The 21,541-nt window shown below is 49.3% G+C and overlaps 3 protein-coding genes across 3 annotated transcripts; 1 reads left to right on the top strand and 2 right to left on the bottom strand.

Moving 5' to 3' along the window:
* Nucleotides 1-355: 355 nt before the first annotated feature.
* ift88 (intraflagellar transport 88 homolog) lies at nucleotides 356-5,980 on the bottom strand. The gene is made up of 24 exons (XM_068746070.1): nucleotides 5,900-5,980; nucleotides 5,582-5,644; nucleotides 5,411-5,470; nucleotides 5,113-5,166; nucleotides 4,973-5,036; nucleotides 4,818-4,887; nucleotides 4,476-4,566; nucleotides 4,246-4,350; nucleotides 4,060-4,162; nucleotides 3,637-3,983; nucleotides 3,486-3,556; nucleotides 3,324-3,410; nucleotides 3,149-3,248; nucleotides 2,611-2,697; nucleotides 2,349-2,535; nucleotides 2,157-2,265; nucleotides 1,921-2,071; nucleotides 1,729-1,844; nucleotides 1,595-1,647; nucleotides 1,444-1,509; nucleotides 1,244-1,350; nucleotides 1,013-1,109; nucleotides 622-714; nucleotides 356-550 (listed from the first exon to the last, which is right to left on the bottom strand). The coding sequence occupies exons 1-24, from the start codon at nucleotides 5,978-5,980 to the stop codon at nucleotides 438-440; spliced, it is 2,475 nt and encodes an 824-aa protein (XP_068602171.1). The 3' UTR covers nucleotides 356-437.
* A 752-nt stretch (nucleotides 5,981-6,732) lies between these two features.
* Nucleotides 6,733-8,477, bottom strand: LOC137901922 (tigger transposable element-derived protein 1-like). Its single transcript, XM_068745956.1, has 2 exons — nucleotides 6,930-8,477; nucleotides 6,733-6,843 (listed from the first exon to the last, which is right to left on the bottom strand). Exons 1-2 carry the CDS (start codon nucleotides 8,475-8,477, stop codon nucleotides 6,733-6,735), a joined length of 1,659 nt encoding a protein of 552 aa, XP_068602057.1.
* A 458-nt stretch (nucleotides 8,478-8,935) lies between these two features.
* cryl1 (crystallin, lambda 1) lies at nucleotides 8,936-21,484 on the top strand. The gene is made up of 9 exons (XM_068746281.1): nucleotides 8,936-9,136; nucleotides 9,748-9,855; nucleotides 10,059-10,185; nucleotides 11,419-11,580; nucleotides 11,878-11,973; nucleotides 12,449-12,547; nucleotides 18,646-18,754; nucleotides 19,987-20,093; nucleotides 20,983-21,484. The coding sequence occupies exons 1-9, from the start codon at nucleotides 9,111-9,113 to the stop codon at nucleotides 21,130-21,132; spliced, it is 984 nt and encodes a 327-aa protein (XP_068602382.1). The 5' UTR covers nucleotides 8,936-9,110; the 3' UTR covers nucleotides 21,133-21,484.
* The last annotated feature ends 57 nt before the right edge of the window (nucleotides 21,485-21,541 follow it).

Below are 21,541 nucleotides of genomic sequence, written 5' to 3'. Positions count from 1 at the left end.
CGCGTCAGAAATGACGCGTAAAGTCCGACGGGAGCGGATTGAGGCGTGGAGACGTGAGATCCAGCGTTCAGAAGAACACAGGTCTGGTTCTGGTTCTGATTCTGGCTTCACACCAGAACCGATCCCAGATCTGTCCCACCTCTCATGCCTGGACCCAGACGACCCCAGAGGGACAGGATTTATTCACCGAGACCGCCAGAAGCGTGCTTTTATTCTGTTTTCCCCTCGTTGGGCCCGTTTCCTGTTATTTACGATGATTTATGTTTCTTCAAAAAGCCTCTTAAAGCTTTTAACCTCCTAAAAACCTGCGTTTGTTCTTTATGTGTAGAATCAGAACCAGGAAACTTTCAGTAGATAAAAATAGTTTTATTTATGAAATGTACAGAATTCCCTGATGACGATGACGAAGGGGACGGGTTCTGCTCGACAGGAAGCAGCTACTCCGGCAGCAGGTCGTCTCCCAGCTCTTCATCGCCGAAGTCTCCCTCCTCCACGCGGCTGCTGGCCGCCGTCTTGGGTCTGTCCGCCCGCGGGTTGACGTGGGACAAGTCTGCGGAGGAACGGGGTTAACTCCGGGCGGATAGAGGTAGCCATGGTTACGGATGTGGGGGGGGTTCTCACCCATTCCTCTGCTGCTGCTCTCCCGGGGTTCTCCGGAAGGCGGAGGCGACCTCCTCCTGGCGCTCCGGCGCTCCCTGCTGCCGTTGCTGCTGTCTGTCGCGGTTCACACGAGGAGAACGGACGCTTTTTTGGATTTCGGATTTCATTTTGGAACGTTTAACGCGCGGGATGGGAGATGAGGTCATGGAATAAATCCAGACGTCTGAATTAAACGCCACGTGTTCAGTCCAGAGACGGGAATAATCAACGTCCTGGCAGCAGCAGCAGCAGCAGAGGCGTCTCAACAAGTGCCTGATTTAGAACCGAGCCGGGCCTCATGTCTGGACTGCGTTTTAGTTTTCCAGAGCGGGAGCCCGTCAGGAATACGGAGGAATTTGCTGTAACTGTGGACGTTTGTCTTCTCCGGCGTCTCTCCCTAACTTACCGGCGCTGCCCTCTCTGCTTCCCCGCCGGCCTCTGGCGCTGCCCTCACGCCCCGACTTCACCCTCTGCAGGGGGGGAGAGAGAGAGAGAGAGAGAGAGGTGGCAGAAAGAACAAGCGGCCTCCACGACGGTCACGGGAAACACTTTTACAAATATTCTACCGACATAAAGAAACGTCTCGAGGGAAGGACGGACGCACCTGTTCTCTGAGCTCCTTCATCTTCTCCGCCTTCTTCAGCTTGTTGGAATATTCCTGGACGTCCTCCAGTCCCATGTCGGAACAAAGCCTCACCAAGAAACGCAGGCCTGGAATAAAAAAACCAAAAGGCCACATGCGGCTTCGTTTTCTTTACCGTCTGCTGCTGTGCGGGAGTTCTGTTTAAAAACGGGACGCTTTACATTCCACGTTCTCTGGAAACCTCTGGTGGATGTCCTTATACGTGTCCAGAGCTCTCTGATAGTTCCCTGTGGAAGACGAGAAGAACCGCTTCCTGTTTGAAACAGGAACGCAAAACAAAAATCCTATTTGAATATTCCTCGTCGGTCTCACCGCTTCTCCGATAGCAGCTCGCCACCATGAGTTTCCACTTCTCCTGGGTCGGTCTGAGGAAGGACAGACATCCGCTCACTAAAGGAGAGGCGCTCGGGAATCCCCCCCCCCCCCCCCCCCTGAGATCTACGTACTGTATGAGCGTCGCTCTCTCAAAGTACTGGACGGCCTTCTCGCAGAACTGCGTCTCGATGTAATACGCCCCGAGCCACTCGACCACGCCGATGTCGGAGGGGAAGTACCTGAAGGACTGGACGGCCGGCGTGTCGGAGACGCTCGTCGTTTAGCGAGCGAGACCGACGCGGCGGCCCGTGCCTCCCCGTTACCTCGTAGTAGTACTGGAACGCCTGGGACTTGTCGCCCTCGCCGTCGTGCAGCTCTCCCAGCTTGGCCAGCGCGTGGGGGTCGGTGGGCGTGACGCTGACGACCTGCATCAGCCACTCGATCGCCTGCTGGGAATCCCCCAGAAGCTCGTATCTGGAGCCCGGTGAGTCGAGGAGCGAGGGATGAGACGTGGGAAAGGACGGAGAGAGAGAGAGAGAGATTCGGGGCCGCAGGATACAGGTCGGCCAGCTGGTACATGACTTGGTCGCTGTTCCTCAGGATGGCGTGGAGCTTCAGGAAGCAGTCCAGAGCCTCCTCCAGACGGCTCAGCCTCTTGTAGGTCAGACCTGGAAGGAGGAGGAGAGGCTCAGAGACAGGAAGCGCTTCTGAGGTTCGCCGGACCGGCCCGGCGTGGAAACGGGAGCCCCACCCAGGTTGTAGAGCGCCTGAACGCACGAGGAGTCGTTCCTCAGCGCCTCCTTGTAGAACTCCGCGGCCTTCTCGTCGTCTCGCTTGACGAACGCCGCGTTGCCTTTGTTCGTCAGCGCCGCCGGGTTGTAGCGGTCGGCGTTCATGGCGAGATCGGCGTAGCGGTCCGCCTGCTCGTAGTCCTGCCCCTGCCAAAAGGATCGGAGGGAGGGCGTGGAACCCGCGGCTTCGGTCTCACGCAGGTTTATCTGATAGGAGCTCACCAGGAAGAAGAGGGAGGACAGGTTGGTGGCTGCGGCGCTCTTCACTCGGCTGTCCTTCTTCTCAAACGTCTTCAGAGTTTCCACCGCCTGTTGAGACGCCATGAGAGCAGCCCGGGTCAAGGCGGCGCCGTTACTCCCGTCCGTATTCACGTCCAGGTATTCAAGTATAAGCGGTTTTTTTAATCCTCAGATTTTCCTAAAGCAACAACTGCTTCTGGATCTTCCTCGTTTACGAGGAAAAGACGAGTTTTAAAACGGTCGGACACGTCAGCGGAGAGACAGCAGAAGATGGACGTACCTCCACCTGAGACGTGGACGGACAGGAAGCCAGACGAAGCAAGACACAATGGAGGGAAATGAGAAAGGGGGAACCGAATGCGACGCAGCCGCGCGAAGATCAAATCAAGCATTTTCCTCAAAAAGATCAATTCCATTTATATTTATTATCTATTTTAGTTTAGTTTTTGCTGCAATGCCTGATTTGATCCAGAAGAGGCCCTCACTGGAGGAACAGTGGCACAGAGAAAACGACGACCACCTGGCTGAAGTCCTTCTGCCTGAGGTAGGTGATGGCCTTATTGATCTCCAGGTCGTTGGCGAGCTCGACGTACTGAGAGCCCTTCACCGCGTCCACGCACCTAAACCCAAGCAGAGCAACGCCATCACGCCGTCGCATCATTTCCTGCCGAGACGCACGCTCGGCGGAGACGAACCAGTCGAATCCGGTGGCGAAGGAATCCTCGATGACCGGCGCGATGAGCTTGGCCGCCGTCATGATGGACTTCTCGGCCCGGGCTTTCCTACGCGGGATGGAAAACGCAACGCGGTCGGCCGCTGATCCGCGTTCAAGCGGAGTGCAGAAGCGCGTTCCTTACAAATCCTTCTCCATCTGGTGGAGCGCGTCGTTCTTAATGGCCTCCGCGTACATGTCCGCGCCGGCGTCATCCTGGAGGGGGGGGGGTCGACGGGGACGCCGATTAAACCGAACCCAAAAACCAGAAGCGAACGTGCGTCACTGCGGCTCACGGGAGACGACGTGTACTTGTCTTCCTCGTCGACGCCCAGGGGGACGGAGACGAGCTTCTGAAAGGCCTTCTTCATCCTCTCCCGGTCCCCGACGGCGTAGTAGCAGAGGATGAGGTTGAAGCCCGCCTTGACGTTGGGGCTCTCGCTCATGATGTGCTCGTAGGACGTGACGGCGTCGGAGTACTGACCCATGTGGACGAACGCCAGGCCGATGTTCTGCATGATCTTGATCCGCGTGTCCATGTGAGCGTTGGAGACCTGATCCAGAGCCATTCGGTAGAACTTCACGGCTCTCGGGTAGTTCTTCTGTTTCACGTAGATGTTGGCCATGTTGACTTTCAGGCATCCTGAAGAGGAGCGGGCGCAGGCGGGACGTCGGAAGGCGTCGTAACCACGGCGATGGGAAATGTTAGGCGCTCTTACCCGCGTTGCTGAACATCTTGTTCTTCACGATGACCTGGTAGGTGTTCAGGGCCTCCGGGTACATTTCGTTGTTGCTGTACTGGTCGGCGAGGTTGAGCAGAACCTGGCGATTTACGGAAGCGTTCAAAACGTAGAAACGAAAGACGAGAAATCGGGTAAAGGAGTCGGGAGACGCCGTCGACTTACAGAGAACGTGAGGTCCAGGTTGATGTGGTCTGCGTCGCTGGTCGGTTCCCGCTGCCTCACCAGCGCTCGCTCCTTCCTTCCAGCTTCTTTGGCCTTATCCAGAGCCTGGAGAGACACGGGCAGCAGCTCAGCAGCAGCAGCAGCCCCCCCCCCCCAGGCAGCACCGGGGAGGTTTCAGGTTCGGATCTACTTAAAAGTCATAGTTACTAAAAGAAGGGGCGGAGTCTGACCAGCTGCAAGTCGCCCACGCTCTGAGCTGTGCAGCTCTCTCTTATCAGTTCGTTCACTTTCTTCTCCAAGAGCTTTGCTTTCTCCTCGGCCCTGAAAGGACGCGAGGCGTGAGACTCAACGTTCGTTTAGTGTAGATTTGATGACATAATGTTTCTATTTATGCAGCACTCTGTGACAGCAAGCCGGAAAAAATACAAAGAAATTGCTTTGCAGGATTCTTGCGATGTCATTTTAACGGTTAAACCTCATGAAGTAAAACTTTAGTTTTTAAATGTACGAAAGGAATCAAATTTAGATGTTCTACATGCAACAGGCACGCCAGTTAGAGCCCGACAACCTACGTGTTCTCGTTCTTTGCTTCCAGAGGGGGTGCGGGGCCTCTCGACTGGCCCAGAGGGTCAAAAGCGGAGCCTGAAAACATGACTCATCATTCCGACGTGGCCTAAACATTATTTACTTCTGATTATTGACACATCAGAAGCCGTGCTGAGCTCACCACGCGTCATGGAGGAGGTGTAACCAGCAGCTCTGACGGCAGTCATCGGCCGGGCCGCTCCATCCTGGCGTAGAAACATCAAAGTCAGTCAACAGCGCAAAATGAAAGCTACTCGAAAGGGACGCCTGAGCGGTTCTCACCTGCACAGCTCCAGTCACGGGTCTGCCCATTGAAGACACCATCGGAGTCCGAGCCTTCGTGGAACAAGAAGAAGACAGAGGAGAATTATTAAGGCTTCTCAAAACATCCTTCATCAGAATGTCTATTTGAAAATCTTTTATTTTTATTCCAATTGTTCTCGGCTGCACAATGTGACGGTCTGTGGTGACTGGACCGATTGTTTTACCCGATTTAAATAAAGTTTTTAAAGCAAACGCGACTGTTTGTCGGTGTGAAACCGGGCCTTTATTCAGACAGACTGCATTTCATTGAACTTACCCCAAAGGAAGAGGCTAAAGGTCGAGCTCCAATGGCAGTACCGGGAAACTTGGCAGTCATCTGAAGTAAGTAAGAACAACGAAGGACAGGAAATCATGTTGTGCGTATTAATAATAAGTGTGGTACGAGTAGTGCTCCCTGAGGTTCTCCCAGACAGGTCTGGGGACTCACCGGAGGTCTTCGTCCGTGACTTGTCCTGACTGCTCGCTGGAAGCCCGTATCGTTCTCCAGCTCCTTAGGATGGACGAGATCATTTTAGAACCGAGCCACGGTTCCTCGTAATAGTTGGAACTGGGACTCGAGCCATTTTACCGTTAGCTGGCGCCATTGCTATTGCTACGCGGGCTCGAACCAACGCTGATTTACCTTTCTCCTTTCCTCACCACCCAAAAACATAACCCTAAAAATATGCTAAACTCTACGTACTTGCGCCCTCGTTTACGGCAAATAACTTTATCTGCGTGCTGATAAATGTATTTTTTAACTCACCTCCGAGCCAAATATAGGATTATAGTCGTTGTAGCCCGAATAGAGATCATCTCCTTCCCCGGGGAGGTGGACATTATCCATTTCTAATGTGTCCTGCGAGCTAGTTTAACGAAGCTCGCAGTTTTGTTGTCTTTACGGGTCGCAATCCCACAATGCAGCGCGAATGGGTGGGATTTGTTCCTTCACTCTCCTCTGATTGGTTGCATACACGTTAATCACAACGTGGCCTCGCTACAATTGGCCGAATATGTTGCTAAGATACAAGAGCAGCACAACGCCTTGAATTTTTCGTGGACAAATTCAGATTTATTTTAGACAATTAAAATGTATCAAACACCAGCGAGTGAATAAATGGTGTCTTCGTTTGTTTTGTAGGAGACATTTGATGAATATTGTACTCTTTTTTTCTGTTTCGTGTTCCTCCTATGTAGCTCTGCTTTCCGGGTGTATTGGTAGAGCACAAGTGCGCATGCGTGGTCGAAATAATGACGCGGAACAAGGATTATGTCTCATAAGTAATAGAGGATGAATTAAATAATTAATTTACCTTTCCTCTTTCGGATTATATCATATACAGGTACAATAATATAAAAACAAACTTGATAACATTGTTTTATTAACACAAAGTGACAAAAAATACAGCCCAAACAATAATAACAACGTATTGTTTTGTACTGATTACATTCTGTATCTGAAAATTCAGATAAATACGTTTTGTGTGTGTATTATTCAGTAACATACAAATGAAATGTACATTTTAAAAAAGCATAAACAATTTATAAATCGTTTCGCTTTATAGAATAAAATTCACAATCTCAGGTTCGTCGGGGTCTTCATCGATAGGCGCAAACACAGAAGAGGGCCCGGGCGAGGAAGAGCCTGCAGGGGCGAGACAGGGAGCGGCTGCAGGGGAAGCACAACTCCTGCTTGGAGATGTGCTTTTTCTAAAAAATCCCACAATTGACGTCTGATTTTTGTCTTTCTTCTTCTCGTCGTAAATCTCACGGTAACATCGGAGTGCTTCGCCTACGTTGCGTTCGACCTTTGTGAAGCGTTCTACATTCGGCTCCATGGCCTCGATTTCCAACATGGCCTCGCTTATCTTTGCGAACGCAGTCGCCAAGCCCGTCGCGGTGAACTTCTTTTGCACCCTGTCTGGAATTTCACTCTCTTCCACCTCGTCTAATTTCCGCTGTTCTTCTAACTCTAACAAATCTTCGTCACTCAACTCGCCCTCGACGTACTCAAGTAACTTTTTCACGTCATCGGGTTCCACTTCCAACTGCAACACCCGTGCGAGATCGACAATTTTCTTACTCAACGCTTCCGAGTTCTCTTCGTGACTAAAACCTTCGAGATTATTCACAAATCTTTTCAGGCATCTTTTCCAGATGTCTTGCATGTACTTCTCTGTCACTCGCTGCCACGCCGCATCAACATGCTTTATGCTCTGCAAAATGTTGTAGCGGCTCCAGAATTCCTGAACGTTCATCCCGCTGTCCTCCTTCGCCGCCACCGCCTTGGCGAAAGTCACGCGCAAATACTGCGCCTTGAACCCAGCGAAGGCCTCCTGGTCCATCGGCTGGAGGATAGAAGCGGCGCTTTGGGGGAGATACACCACCTTCACATCTGGGTGCAGGTCACCGATGTGTGGGGGGTGGCCGGGAGCTTTGCCCAGGAGGAGCAGGATCTTGAATGGGATGCCTTTTTCAAGGCAGCATCGCCTGGCTTCCGGCACAAAGCAGTTCATAAACCAGTCTTCGAACAGATCCCGAGTCATCCACGCCTTTGAATTCGCTCGGTAATACACCGGCAGCGTGTGCCTGTTGACGTCCTTTAAAGCGCGCGGATTCAGAGACCGATAGATGAAGAATGGCTTGAGCTTTCGACCGGCGACATTCCCACCTAAAAGCAACGTCACCCTGTCTTTGAAGGCTTTGATCCCAGGCGCGTCGTCGTGAAGGCGCGTCCTCACTGGCATTTTCTTCCAGAAAAGCGCCGTCTCGTGCGCGTTGAAGATCTGTTCCGGATGATAGCCTCCCTCTTCGATCACCTGGTCGAGCTCTTCGATGAATCGTTTCGCCGCCTCTTCGTCCCGACGCGCTGCTCGATTATTATTATAGGAGTTGAATCTCAGGCGGAACCGCTGGAACCAGCCTTTGCTCGCGGTGAACGTGTCGGCGCATCCGGAACCCTCGCGGGTCTTCAGGGTGCGGAAGATGCTCAGCGCTTTGCTCCGGATGATGGAGAAACTCGGCGGCAGTTTCCTCGCCGTTTGCTGGTCGAACCAAACGGAGAGTAATTTCTCCGTCTCGTGCACCAGCCCTTTCCTCCGCCTGGTCAGCACCGCGTCGTATCCCGTCGACGCTTTCGCCATTTCTTTGACTTTGTTTTTGTCCTTAACGATGGTTGAGATCGTCGAATGTGAGAAGTCGTAACTGTCGGCGATGGCTTGGACCCGCTTCCCTCCCTCGTACTCCTTGATTATTTTCATTTTTATGTCCAGATCGATGCTTTTCCGTTGCTTCTTGGGAGCGGATCCGGCAGGGAAAGTTGTAGCCTTCCGTTTTCCAGACATCGCCAAGGGATGGAATTGTTCTATGTCGTAATTACTTTGCAAATTTTAGAGAACAGTTACTGGGAAAGTGGATTGTTGGGTAAAAATGGGTAAAAACGCTGCGCTTCCTGTTGTGCTACGTCACTAACCCGTACGTAAGTGCGTATTCACGCACAGCTCCGCTGCCAGCGCATTCTGCGCGTCGTAACAGCGATTCCTCGACGCTAAACCGCATACTTTTAAATTCCGGAAAGCCCGTCGTAAATCCTCATTGTCGTTAAGCGAGGACCAGCTGTGTTTACAAAAACTCAAGTGTTAATAAAGCTTTTTGAACAATATTTAAAAAACACTTTCGCAATGAATCGTGGGATAGCGTGGAGGCGGAAGAAGAAGGGCGACACTGGGACTGCATATCGAGAAGCCTTTATTGATGTTTTTATGTTATATATTATATTGACTTGGCATGCAATATGTTTTAATTAAAAATAAATAAATCAAGACGCCTTCGAAGTGGGCGGCGTCGTCGCGTCGTTATGACGTATCGTAACGCCAAGGTCCGCCGTCTCGAACCCGGAAGTGAGTCGCGGCGACACACAGCCATTGGGTAGCTCGCCTGACTTCTCCGCACACGTGATTAGAATCGGCTCTTCTGACATGGAGGTCGTCTCTGTGATCGGCAGGTAAGAAAGAAAATACGGTATTTATGAAATGCTTTACTCCCATGTTATCTTTCATTAATGTGGAGAATGTATTGGAGTTAGCATTACAGTTACAGTACTAATAGTTGTGAAAATACACTACGTTTAGATATGATTATACTCCCATTGGTCGCATTCTGCAGTTTTACATGATCATATCTGTTGTGAATGCATGAAAGGTGATTTTATGACCTTTTAAACTCCCTTTCAGTCATTTTTATGACCCTGGCTAACTCAAATCACTCGCTTTACACTGTAACCTGCTTTCTGTTCACACTTTCCACTCCGTTAAACTTTAACATGACCGACCTCTAACAGGCCTGGAAAGTAAATGAATGACAACCGAGCTGAAAAATCACTGAATCAATGCTCATGTGTGCGCTGTCTTTCAAAATGATGATTATTATAATCAGACAACTTGGGTTAAACACAGTAAATTACATTTGAGACGCTGCTTATAACTAAAAGGCTTAGTATATTTAAGGAACAAACAAGGATCTAAAATAAAATCCTTCCAAGTATAGATCGTTAAAAGGGGGTTTGTGTTCAATACAGTAAACATTGAGCATCTAACCTATCTCTGTGTGTTTCAGTGGGCTGATTGGCCGCTCTTGGGCAATGGTGTTCATAAGCGGAGGCTACAGGGTGAAGCTCTACGACAACCAACCGGGACTGGCTGCCAAGGCTGTCACGGAGATCAGGTGCAGACACAAGACTGCAGTTTCTGTTTTCTCTTTACAGATAATTCTGTATGTGATCATTAGCCTGTCCGAATCTTTTTAGCCTCCTAAACTCTTCTTGGATTTGAAAAAGACTTGACGCGCTGCGGTGCGGTGCGTGTCGCGGGTCAGTCCTTTAGGAAGCGCTGGCGAGCGCTAACCGCCTTCGCTCCGTGTCGCTACAGGAAGCAGCTGGAGGAGCTGGAGGAAGCCCGCGTGCTGAGAGGGCCGTTAGCTGCCACGCAGCAACTCGCCCTGCTCGGCCACTACGATGACCTCGCTCAGGCGCTGGAGGGGGCCTTCTTTGTCCAGGTGACACGTTGGGACCACTAACGACACATGTACTGCATGCCCCCCCCCCCCTGCTGATATTAAGGAGATATATCAAATGGGATAAATTGACTTGACTTGACCCAGCGTGGTTCCATTTTGTTGCCCATTTTGTTCCTAGATTTTGACCCCATTGTTTCAATATTTACAAAAAAAATGACACCAGTTCTCCTCAAGGGGGCGCAACGTCATCGGCCAGTGAGTGGAGCAGCTTCCACCGTGCCCCCAATCACCACTGGTCGCATGTTGTTGAATAGAGTAACGTTCTGCGCTGCTTCTATGTAAACTAAACCTCAATGCTAAATAGCCTCGCGGCGCTTTGAAGCTTATTTATCAATATGAAATGTTTCGGCTCTCGTGGGGCAAACCTTCACCGTATTAAACACACAAACATTTGTCACTCACAGGAGGTAACTATACTACAAACGATTCATAGGTGGATTTATGTCCCATTGCTAAAGGAGCAGGTTGTCACCTGCCCCCGCCGTCGGAGTCATTACGGGACGCTTCAACTCCAAATCGCTCATCTGGCCTTCGTCCCGGCGGCCGCCAGCTCGTCCCGCTCGGGCATATCAAACACCCAGCGTAACGGGTTGGGTCCAAAATAAATCGATACTCATCCCATCGAGGAACAATGGAGGGTTTGTGAGAGGGAGCGTGACATCACCTTCCACGCAGCCATTGATCGCAGATAATCCAGGGGGAGAGGAGGAAGCTGCTCTCAGCCGGAGTGATGACAGAGCCTGTCAGAAACTCGCGACAGTAATTCCTGCCAGCGTGTTGGATGCGCGGCGTCACGCTCGCCACGCGGAAATGGACGTCTAACATATCGGAGGAAAAGGATGTAGGTGTTTTTAGATTTGGAATCCAGGCTGTTGCTGATTGATGACGATGAAGACGAGGGAGCGCGTGCTTCAGTCGCGTCCTGGTGATGTTAGTCTCTTACTGCCTTTAGACGGGGTATCGCCTCCGCCTTCATGGTCGCTTTATCAGAAGCTTTCTAATGCGGATCGGGAGCATTTTTGCACGATGGAGGCAGGTATGCTGCCTTCCCGGTTCCTGCAGCGCCGCATGCTTGACGCATGCCGTCTGAACGGCACGTAAACATTCCACCGCCACGACTCCCTCCCCCCCCCACTCTGACGCATCGTCTGGAAACAAAAGTGTTAGAATTGGCCGAGTGTGGTTTTTTTGTATTTATTCTGTGTTTTGCAGGAGTGTGTGTTCGAGAGTCTCGAAGTCAAGCGGAGCGTCTTCCGGGACGTGGAGCGTCTGGTGGGGGGGGGCGTCATCCTGAGCAGCTCCACCTCCTGCTTGGTCCCGAGCAACGTCTTCTCGACCGTACAGAACCGGAGCCGCTGCCTCGTCTCTCATCCGGTCGGTCCCGGCAGTTGCTGCTACTCAAGTACAAATCGGGCTTCCTGTGTTCTCCACTCATGTTCTGGATTTACAGACGTTCTGAGGTTCTGAAAAATAATCGAGGGTCTTAATCTTTTAATCACTTTTTCTTGTTTTGAAGCAAGCAAGCCCAGACAAACTATCTCTCTCTCTCTCACACACACACACACACACACAAAACAAACAAAAGACTTAAAGAAGGGATGGACTGCAGGAATTTTAATCATGTCTTTGTGACGCAGCCGGTAATAATGTCTGCCCTGTTGCGCCCTCCAGGTAAACCCACCCTACTATGTCAAACTGGTGGAGCTGGTGCCGCACCCGGACACGGCAGATACTGTCATGGACGCCGCCCATGCTGTAATGACAAAGGTAATAACCATGAGTCAAATGAACGGGAGGAGGGCCGCCCACCAGGAGGAATACTTTACAGTGAGAAGCTGAGTTTGCAGATCGTCTCACAACGTGGGTTGGGTCGTTTGTGTTTTAGGACGGATCCTGTAAAATCATTAAAGCTCAAATCCTTCTGAATGTCTGATGATGATGAATATATTTATTAGATGGAATGTTAGAGTACAGGTACAGTCAGACAGTAGCATGTATTACAGTACAAGTACAGTCAAACATCCTGTCTAAGAGGAGCATTTCAAAAAAGTAGTACATAAATCAACATTTAACAATACAAATAAGACTAATATTAAATTACTCAATTGATGCAAAATAACAATAAAATAAAAATAAATTACACCACAGATGCAAAATAACTTCATGACACGCTAAAATGAAGTCGGCCCCGCTATTGTTTTTGGACGCTATAGCCATTGGTGACTGATTTCTCGTGATTCAGGTTGGCCAGGTGCCGGTCCGTCTGAAGAAAGAGGTCGACGGCTTTGCTGTCAACAGAGTGCAGGCGGCCATTATCGCAGAGTCCTGGAGGATGGTCCAGGTCAGTGAGGGTCACATCGGATTACCGAGCACGAATGGACAGAGCTCAAGGAAATTCCAGGGGTATAAATATTTGGGGGGAAATAAGACTAGTTGGTAAATTATGGGGGTTTTAGATCAACGGGATGCTATTATTTATGCCCTCGTAACGGAATCATTCACTCATTCATCTTGAAGGTCAGTATCGGATCCAGAAGACATTTTTCATGAGAGTTGATATCGATCACAAGGCCAGAAAATAGTTCCGCTCCTCTCTGCTCAGAGATTTCCTCATAAAAAATCCTAAATTCCTTTTGATCAGACAAAAAAAAAAACACAATAGAATCTGTGTGTTTGAAGCTCTTATGGAAACAAGCAGCATAAAGAGGTGAGGTATGAAAACCAACCTGATATCTTGGACAAAGTGATAAATTTAGGTGTTGTCATGGCAACGCTGCCAGTGCTTGACCTCAGTTTAATTCTCATTTCTGAGATTGCACAATGGTCATTTCTGCTAAACAATGGCTCCTTTATTCCAACCGAGGACGAGATTACAAGATGAGTGAAGTTGTGAAGAACAACCTCCGGCCGTGGGGATGAATTATCTCTGGATATTAGAGCTCAAATCCCAACTCTTATTCCAGGGAATACACACAACCGTCGAGTTGAGAGAGCGTTAGATGATCATTTTATATAAATGCAAATCAATAATTAATCAGAAAAAGACGTCATTCCAACGTATTTGTGTCTTCATAGTCTTGTGGAAGCTTGAACTCCTCTACTTTGCATTCCTTAACTTGCATCCGCCAGTCACTTGTGAGACTGTGGGGCAGAATTTAACCCCCGAGGGCCCCCCCCCCCCCCGAAAATGCCACAGCACTGTGAAGGCTTTTAGACCGAGCTCTGGAAGGCGCTCCTTCCAAAAAAAAAAAAGTCTCCTGATTAACGGAAGACGGTTCAAAGTGGGGAAGAAGCTACCTGGGATGGAAATGGAGAGGCACAGCTCAAATGTTTTTGCATGAGTTGCACCCACGTAAATGTCCACCAGGGCTTTTACAGCAGGGGTCCCCAACCACCGGGCCGCGGCCCGGTACCGGTCCGTGAGGCATTTGTTACCGGGCCGCACAGAAAGAACAACTAATGTATACAATTTCCGTTGTATCGATTATTAGCGTCTAAAAGGTGTTTTATTTTGAAAAACGACCGGATTTTCTCCAACGTAACAATCGCGTCTTGATACGTTGCTAAAAAAAAAACAGCCGTGAACTCGCGAAAATTAATTAAAAAAAAACAAAAGTATTTGGAGAGCTTCTTTGCTAAGGAGAAAAGTCCTACTGAGGAGGAAGAAGAGGAGGTGATGACCTCCAAGAAGAGAAACCAGGACTAAGACTTAAAACTCGGGTATTAACAGCTGATTCGCTCCGTTAACGAGCAATGAAGGGTTAAAACCTGCTTCGGCACATTGAGACCAGAACCCGGATTAAAAAACAAGAACCCGGATTAAAAGTAATTATTGGGACCACAATTTATGGTGAGTAGATATTGATATTAAATATTTATTTATCCCCCCCCCCGCATGAAACCGGTCTGTGGCAGGAAAAAGGTTGGGGACCGCTGTTTTACAGGACATACCGCAGCGCGGTGTGTAAAACAGCCAAAGCATCTGCAAACACGCAACCGCAAAGGAAGATGATGTCGAACATCTTCATCACTGCCACGACTCTGTTGTGCTTTGAGTTCACAGCCCGTGAAGAGATTTCAATGTGATGTCTCAGACAAAGACTTTCTTTATAGCGTCATGCTTGGCTGTCAGGTGCTGGAGGCAAAAAGAAAGGCTTGGCTCATCAGTCACGAAACGATGCTTCCAAGCGCGAGCGTGTGTGTGTGTGCGTGTACTCACGCCAAACTCAAATGTTCATTTATACAATGTCGCCGGAGGATCATTTGAGTTTATTTGCGTCATTGTCACAAGTGAGGCAAATATCTAAAGAGCAAACAGCCGGTCGTACGGCATGCCTCACTTTGCTAACGGTTTTCCAAATCCCCGTTTTTTAACGTCAACTGCCTTGAATTTGAATTATTTATTGCTTTGCTTTGACTCTGTAATTGTGCAACACAAAAGTAATTGTATTATGAATAGTATTTTTTCTGTGGATGTTTCTTCAAACAGCCCTGAAACTTCTTATGGAGCTTCCAAAGACGGGAAGAAGAGCAAATTGTAGTAGGAGTCTAAAAAAAACAAAATTCTTGGAATCGTCTAAAATATAACACGGTACAAGGATTTTAATTAAAAACCTGTTCATGCTGCTAATAGCCGGGCTGATAAGCCGAGGCTAGCACAAAGGGGCCATAACTTTGGAGGAGGCAATAACCACGGGAGGGGGGGTGCGTGTGACCCAGCACACGGACGCACTTAAATGGAACGGGGCACCGATTAGTGTTATTTTGGTTCACCCATGCCTTCTCTGATCTGCCTTCACAGTCAAAGTTTGATTCCCTCTGAGGTAACTGTCACCGAATGATGGAGACCTTAAAGTGGGATAACCGCTTTATAATTATGTTATAACGCGTGTTAATTAGCGTAGGAATGAACTTTTCTTTATGGTAGTGAACCTTTTTTAGTGTCGACGTTTACATCAAAGTAATAATAAATGTTTTAATTTAAGGTTAAAGGTGTAAAGAATGCTGATGTGATATTTTTAAAATAACCTTTTAACTGCTGCCAATCAAAATGGCGCCATCTGTAAACAAATGGACTTTAAGAATAACTTCCTCCTTCCGTCATTTAGGGCAGAGTTTCCCAACCAGTGTGCCGCGGCACACTAGTGAGAGATCGTCAGGTGTGCCGTGGGAAATTATCTAATATCACAATTGACCATTGCCGGGTGTCTGTGTTGTAATAACGTGTGTGTGCCGCCCGTAGATCGCTCTTCAGACTCCAGCGTCGCACCTGAGCACGGTGTCGCTCAGTTCCTCTCTGCCGCTAACTCTAGTACAGAAACTTCTCCTTGCACTGCAAACTACCCGAAGCTCGTGACCATAGGTGAGGGTAGGAGAACGAAGATCGACTGGTAAATCGAGAGGTTCGCCTTTCGGCTCAGCTCTCTCTTTACCATGACGGATCTATGCAGAGTCCACATCACTGCGGACGCTGCCCCGATCCGTCTGTCGATCCCCGCACGGATCTCGAGTTTTCTAGCGGTGGCACAAAAGCTTTTGGTACCACTTCTTCTTTTTCTTTTTCTTTTCTTCTGGACGAATAATAATCGGACTTACTCGGATCTTGGATGGGGATGTTTCCTCCATACACTGCTGCTCGTGGTTTTTACCATCCTGCTCCATTTGCAGAGACAGCTTCAAGCGCTGGATCTCCTTCTTTAGAGACTTTTTGTATTTATCCTTCAGCTTGTCCCTCAAGGCCTCCTCTTTCTCCTCCCACGCATGCTCCTGCTGCAGCAGGATGGAGTTCAGGTCAGCTATCTCCTGTTTGAGAGATGATCGTTCCTTCCGCCACAGCTGCCGTCTGTCTTTAGCCTTCTGCAGGGACTTCCTCAACAGCTCTATCTTGTCCAGTTGACACACTCGGTGTACCTCACTATCCTCTATGAAGGAATCACGGCGATCCATTTTGATCCTCGAAGCCTCCGCTTTGGCCTCCCAGTCCTGCTGCTTCTGGAGCAGAGTGGTCTTCAGCTTAGCTACCTCCAGGCTGAGAGAGTATTTTTCACTGATCAACAGGTTCTGGTTTTTGGAATACTCCTCCTTCATCGCAAGTGTCTGCTTCTGCTGACACTTGAGATATGCCAACTCCTGTCTGGTCTGAGCCAAACAGTCCTTCAGATCATAAATCTCTTTTGCCATATTCTGGTGTTCAAGATTAGTTGTCTCCGGATGGACTTCTACCTCGACTTGTTCTGCTTGCGTTCCGAGCTGGGCCGAGGTGCCCGGCAGCTCGGCCCTCTGCTGCTCCGGCGGGAACTTGTTTGATAGTTTTATGGTCATTTTCGTTGGCTGTCTTTCTGAACCAAATTTGGTTCCTTTTATATGATCACACATCAAAGCCAAAGATGTGCCAGCCATTGACAGCCTTAATGATTACAGGCCTGTTGCACTTGCGCCTTTGATCATGAGGTGCTTTGAGAGGCTGATTGCCAACCACATTGGGGAGCACTCCTAATCTAGTTGTATATCCACTATGCAATGACAATAAAGGCTTTCTATTCTATTCTATTCTATTAAACTGACTTTTTAATCCTGAATTTGTGTCAAAGGTGACTTTTTTATGAATTAGCATATGGTTTGTTATTCTGTCTTAGGAGCTGTGTATATCAAGGAGGATGGCGCGGCGATGCTTGCCAACAACTGTGCCGTAGTTGCGTCTTCAGAACTTGGCACAGTCGTCATAGCACCTTAAAGATATAGATCATTGTGAAAACATCCCGTTAATTGTTCAATGCCATTTTTCGATATCTATTTGACTGCAGCTGCTTCGCGATCTTCTTTAAAGTTGGAGGCCGACTCAGAAACGCCATTCCAAACGGAGGCAATGTGGGGGGGGGGGGGGGGGGGGGGGGCAGAGTAGCTGTTTGATAACAGTTTTGTCTTTGGCTTCGGTCCAGCGTTTGGAGTTCTCGCATTCAAGCTGAAATCAATTAATTTTAATGAAATCGCAGTTAGCGAATCCTCCCTTTCTGTGGAATTCGGCAGCAATGAACACTGATTTCTTTCGCTGACCTATTCCAAACGGTCTCCTGTCATGTTGACCCGCAGACACAGAGACGTGTTCTGCATTCACAATGGAGTCCTGAGTGGGAGGCGGACAAGAAAAGACATTTTGACTTGTCAAAATAGGAAAATCAAGTGTGCGGTCAAGGAATTGTGACCGTAGTCGAACTTCACCCCGTCCTTTGCAACGTCCTCCCCAACACCTCCCTCACTACGTCCACGTATCTTCTCCCGCATCGACCTCTAGCCTTGTTTCATCCTCAGCATCCTTCTACCGATATAGTCCCCGTCTCTCCTCTGGACATGTCCAAACCATCGAAGTCTGTCCTCTCTGACCTTGTCTCCAAGACGTCTAACCTTCACTGTCTCATTTCTAACCCTATCCAACCTGGCCAAAATAGTTATCAGAAAAGTTTAGCTGTGCCGATATCGTAAATTACTCCCATTTGGTAAAAAAAAAAAAAGAAAGAAAGTGGAGACCGAAGAAAATAATCTTTTTCTTATGTAACAAGAAAAACACAAAAAAAGAAAGTGGTCCTTGAGTCGGAGCCAGCGTCGGGAAACGGAGCGGCTGAGAAAACGACCGCTCGCCTCCAGTGATCACAGCGAGCAAAGATCCCGCCCACCGTCCTGCTTCGCTCAGATAACGGACCCGTTGTTGGACGGGGGGGGGGGGGGGGGCTCCAACAAAGACGACCCTGTCCCTCATCTTGATCGCCCTATTTTCTGTATCTGTATCCGTGCTTTGATTTCCTCAGTAGTCTGCCAACAGGTATCGCAAACCCAGAGATACCTGAACCCCCCCCGGCCTCCCGGCCGTCTCTCCTTCCTTCACCTGTCCAAGCGCCACCGAAATAATCCGGAGGAACTGGCTCATTAGGGGAACTTTATCTGGTACAGGAAGCCCTGGAGGTGAAAAACCATAACTTTGTTGGACTTCCTGTCAAAATCAATTCTGTGATCTCGATCGTGTGTGTCGGTAACACGAATCCAGAAATCATCCGCCCATTTGCCCATTTTTATTCACTCCTGGAAGAACAAAATGATTATTGAAACTGCTCTTTTTGTTTCTGTAAAATGGGCCTAATTTGTTTGTATTTTTTTTATTAATGATTGCTACCTAAGTAAGCAGTAGAAAGACGCGCTGTGTGTACTTTATACTTCTGTTGCCTACATCACTTTCCTATTCCTCTCCTGAAACTACTCGGCGACTTAATTCTCCGTGAAGAAGAGCAGCACACTTACAGGTTGCACCGAACCGGTTCCTCTCAGAACTTTCCTCCACGTCTGGTTGACTTTATTCAACGTAGAAACAAACCAGAACTTAACTTAGTTTTTAGTCACGCCTTGCTGCCTTGTCTGCTTCTAACGCTTCGGTCTCTCGTCCACCGCCAGGATGGTTTGATCTCCGTCGAGGACATCGACCTGGTGATGTCAGAGGGGCTGGGGATGCGTTACGCCTTCATAGGTCCCATGGAAACGATGCACCTCAATGCACCAGAAGGTAATGTCTCCGTTCTGGTCCTTTTGACTCGAAGGGGTCGTCGTCCAAAGTGCCTCTTGAATCATTTTTAAGTGATGGAAAGTTGAAGAAAAAGAAAAAAAGAAACTGTGACAGGATGGATGGAATTAAAGTGCTCGATGGTTTTCATGCACCTGAATTCTTCTGTATTTTAGTATTTAGATTTTGCTCTGATCCTATTTATAGTTTTGATCTCCAAAAAGCTTCTCTAAAGTTACAATCATTGAATCTGAAGGTCGAGCCTACTAATGATTGGGTCATTACCTCCAAAATCATTCTGATAATGGCAAATAAAGTAATTCAGATGTATGAAATGTGAAACCAAGCGGAGACCGAGCTCGCGTGTGTCGGTAGCCGCATGCTCGATAGCGTGGCGCTCCTGCGTGGGTCGGAGAGAGTGAAGCCTCGGCGAGGTGGGGAATATCAAAGGGGAGTGTGAAGCCCAGAGAGTGTCCCTGATGGTGCACGCACACACACGCACACACGCACACACGCACACACGCACGCACAGAGTCGACGCTTGGCCAGAACAAAGAAGCCTTTTGATGGGTAGCGATGAATGTCCTCCCTCACACCAGTAATCCAAAACTCCCAGATCCCACCGTGCCGGCTCTACCTGCCGCTACGGTGCAGGAGCTTCCCGACGCCTCTTTTTATGTGTTCTCCCCCCGTGTCTGCGTGGGTTCTCTCCGGGTTCCTCCGCGCCACCAAAACAAAGAACCTGCAGCAGAGGTGATTTGTGACCTGAAACTCTCATTATCCTACCACAGAGATACTAATCACGCAGATGCACGATCCTGACGTGCAAACGCAGCATTCCCACGCACAAAAACAAACGCCAGAGAACATACCGTCACTCTCTGTTCTGTACGCCGTTTATCTTTACAAAGACTTTGGCTTTAGTTTGATTGAGATTAATCAGTGACTAGATGGAATCTCGCTGGAGCAGAATGTGCAAAGAGTTCACGAGTCGTCTTATCCGGGAGGAGCGCTCATCTCGGAGCGCCTTGGTGTCACCTATTTTTGACACGTGTGTCTTTTGTTCAGTGGGTGGAAAAGGAATTGGGTCACGAATAGAGTTTATCTATTGCAGCTTTGGACTCCGTGTCCGATCAGTGTTTTTTTTTTTTTTTTATATAAATATACTTTGATGTTTTTGCACTAAAACAAAATGCTTCGTCGCCTTCCCCTTCTGATCAGCTGTCATCCAGCAGGTTTACGAGACTATATGAAACGGTATGGCGAGGGCATAGGAAGGCTCCTGAACTCCTTCGGGCCGGTACCAGACTTCTTCAGCGCGGGAGCCGAGAGTATTTATAACGTGAGTATGATTTCAGCAAAGGAGACGAGATTTAACGGAAGCCACGCCTTTTAGTTTTTTGTTTGATGACTTGCATGTGCAAAATACATCTACGGTGCCTCAAGTTCAGCATGACTGGAAGTCGAGAGGTCCTTGCCTGAGTCGTCCGTCCTCTGCGTCGTGTGAAACCTGAACTCCGGACGCCGACGCATCAGATACAGTCGCGGCGCTGATGTGATGCTAATCTTGTCTTTGTGTTGAGCTACAATCAGCAGATCGGCTCGAGGGTCTGTTGGGGATCTCAACCAGGAAAAGGGTCCCACCGACCCCGGAGAGGGTTGGTGGGACCGTGTTCCCGAGGGAGGGAAGGATGGAGCTTGAAATTGGCGGACAGATCGGTGCAGCGGCCGCAAAGAGTGCAGCGTTATCGGTCTGTCGTGGTGAAGCCAGTCGATCGGCATTCCTGCTCTCACCTCCGGTCCGGAGCTTTGGGTCGCGACCCAAAGGACCAGATCCCAGATGCAAGCGGTCCAAACGAGTTTCCTCCCCAGGGTGTTTAGAGACAAGGCTAGGAGCTCGGTCGCAACGGCCATTGTCACAAGCAGCGCGCCGAGGCTACAGTCCTGCAGCAGCGACCTCGAAAAACACGCAAGCGACGTTCGGTATTCCAGAAGGCACGGCGTGCGTCGCGTTCTGTGGAAAGTGTGTGCTCCTGTCAAGACGATGCCAAACCGCATTCTGACAGGTGTCGAGCGGCTGCGGATGCGGATGCCTGACCGGGCGCCAGCTCTCTGAGCCCCGGGGGGGTTACATCGCTGAACCTATTGTTTCTACATATTGATCGAAATGCGATCGGCTCTTCTCACGTCCAACTCTGTTGACCTCCTTTTTCCTTCCTCGACGACCACAGGAAGTGTGCGAGCTGATTCCCAACGACCGGCAGCATCTGTCGGCGAGGACGGAGCGGCGGGACCGGCTCCTCGTGGGCCTGGCCCGGCTGAAGCAGGAACACCGGGATCAGCAAGCGGAGCCCGAAGTCGTCGGCACCTCTGCCCGTTAGCACGTCGGCGACCTTCCTACTTTAGGTCTTGAGTTTTCGTGTGATTTGGTCTCATTTTTTAGATTCGCTCTCCTTTTGATTTGTGTTTGTGTGTGACTCATTTAAGAGCGTTTAAACCTGCAGGCGCTACATTTGTGTGCGGAGGGGAGAACTGGACCTCTGTTCCCCCCCCCCCCCCCCCCCCCGCCCCCTGCAGTGAAACGAATGGATGAAACGCTCAGCTTGAAATTGTTCCAGTTTCCTTTCAGAAACTCTGAAAGGAAACTTGTCACGAGTGAATCTGAATTAACATTTTATTTTTCACAGCGATTTCAGGCCTCTGCAGCATCACGAGTGTGTCTGTGTCTGTGTGTGTGTGTGTGTGTGTGTGTGTGTGGGGGGGGGGGGGGGGGGGAGAATCAAATGGGAA

Source organism: Brachionichthys hirsutus, chromosome 12 (assembly GCF_040956055.1).
Source record: "Brachionichthys hirsutus isolate HB-005 chromosome 12, CSIRO-AGI_Bhir_v1, whole genome shotgun sequence".
Classification (NCBI taxonomy): domain Eukaryota; kingdom Metazoa; phylum Chordata; class Actinopteri; order Lophiiformes; family Brachionichthyidae; genus Brachionichthys; species Brachionichthys hirsutus.
Note: the sequence above shows the minus strand (reverse complement) of the source record. Positions and strands in the feature narration are given on the sequence as shown.